Genomic DNA, 1,461 nt, shown 5'->3' on the forward strand with positions numbered 1-1,461 from the left:
GAGGCCAGCCTGGTCTACAAAGTGAGTTCCAGGACAGCCAGGGCTAAACAGAGAAACCCTGTCTCGAAAAACCAAAAAAAAAAAAAAAAAAAAGAAATAAAGTTTCATTACTAGAGTAGGGCTCACTTTAATGACCTCAGCTGAACCTGACCATATGTATGGTGCTACTTCCAAACAGTCTCATTCATAGATACCAGAGGTAGGGCTTCAGTGTGTATTGGGGCAACGTCATTCAGTAAATACCAGCACTTCTACTTTAGCTCCCTAACGTGGCTATCTAGAGTGCTACCTAATATGTAAGACAGGACTTAGGGTAAATTGACTCCAGATTCAAATATGACATAAGATTTTCCCTGTTTTATTTTTGTTTTTTGTTTTTCTGTTTATTTGAGACAGAGTCTTTCTTTGTAGCCCTGCTGTTCTGAAACTCATTATGTAGATCAGGCTGGCCTTATATACTGTAGGATTGTAAAATAGTTCTCGCTAAACTTCAGATTGCAAAAGGAAATAGTACGTTTTCTAACACATTGTAATATATCATAAGATCATGAAGTTAAATTTTAAATCGTAATTTAAAAACTGGAATACTGTTACATTTTATGTGTGTAAGGATACATTATACATCATACCTTGTAGGTGGGAGAAGGAGAGAAATTGGTGAGAGCTCTTTTTGCTGTGGCTAGAGAACTTCAACCATCTATAATTTTTATAGGTAAGTTTTCAGGACAGTGATTTAAAGAATGACTTCAGTACGATTTTTTTAAAAATTTTTTCTTACGATTTATTTCATGTACATGGGTGTTCTGCTTGCTTGTGTGTCTGTGTGAGGGCGTCAGATGCCCTGGAGCTGGAGTTACCGACAGGAACCAGCTCCTCTGGAAAAGCAGGCAGTGCTCTCTACCGCTGAGCCATCTCTCCAGCCCCCAGCAGGGTTCCCAATAAGTAGCAAACCGGATGCATATTCAAATGATGGCTTAGGTCCGTCTGAAGCTCTGTCCTTGTATTCCTTGTAGATGAAGTGGACAGTCTTCTGTGTGAGAGAAGAGAAGGGGAACACGACGCTAGTAGACGGCTGAAAACAGAGTTCTTAATAGAATTCGATGGGGTGAGTAGGAGTGTATTTACATATAATATACACACATACATATACATTAAATGTTTATCTTCTCCTGTGTGTTTGCCTGCATGAGTTTATGAGCACCATATGTGCTCAGGAGCATATAAGAGAACATAGATCCCCTGGAACAGAGTTACATGTGGCTCTGTGCTGCCAGATGGGTGCTGGGAACTGCAGTCCTCTGTAGAAGCAGCAAATGCTCTTAACCTCTGACCCAGCTGTCTTTTCTTTTCTTGTCTGTTTTTTTTTTTTTTTTTTGATATTTTCTTTATTTACATTTCAAATGCTATCCCGAAAGTCCCCTATACCCTCCCCCTGCCCTGCTCTCCTACCCACCTACTCCC

At 40.1% G+C, this 1,461-nt stretch overlaps 1 protein-coding gene across 1 annotated transcript in view; it reads left to right on the forward strand.

The window, feature by feature from the left end:
• Window positions 1-1,461, forward strand: part of Spast (spastin) — a 53,401-nt gene that overhangs the window by 32,941 nt on the left and 18,999 nt on the right. Inside the window, exons 10-11 of the mRNA XM_029531206.1 lie at window positions 637-712; window positions 1,014-1,105. Coding sequence (XP_029387066.1) covers window positions 637-712; window positions 1,014-1,105 — 168 coding nt within the window. The remainder of the gene's footprint in view (window positions 1-636; window positions 713-1,013; window positions 1,106-1,461) is intronic.

Source organism: Mus pahari, chromosome 18 (genome assembly GCF_900095145.1).
Source record: "Mus pahari chromosome 18, PAHARI_EIJ_v1.1, whole genome shotgun sequence".
Lineage (NCBI taxonomy): Eukaryota > Metazoa > Chordata > Mammalia > Rodentia > Muridae > Mus > Mus pahari.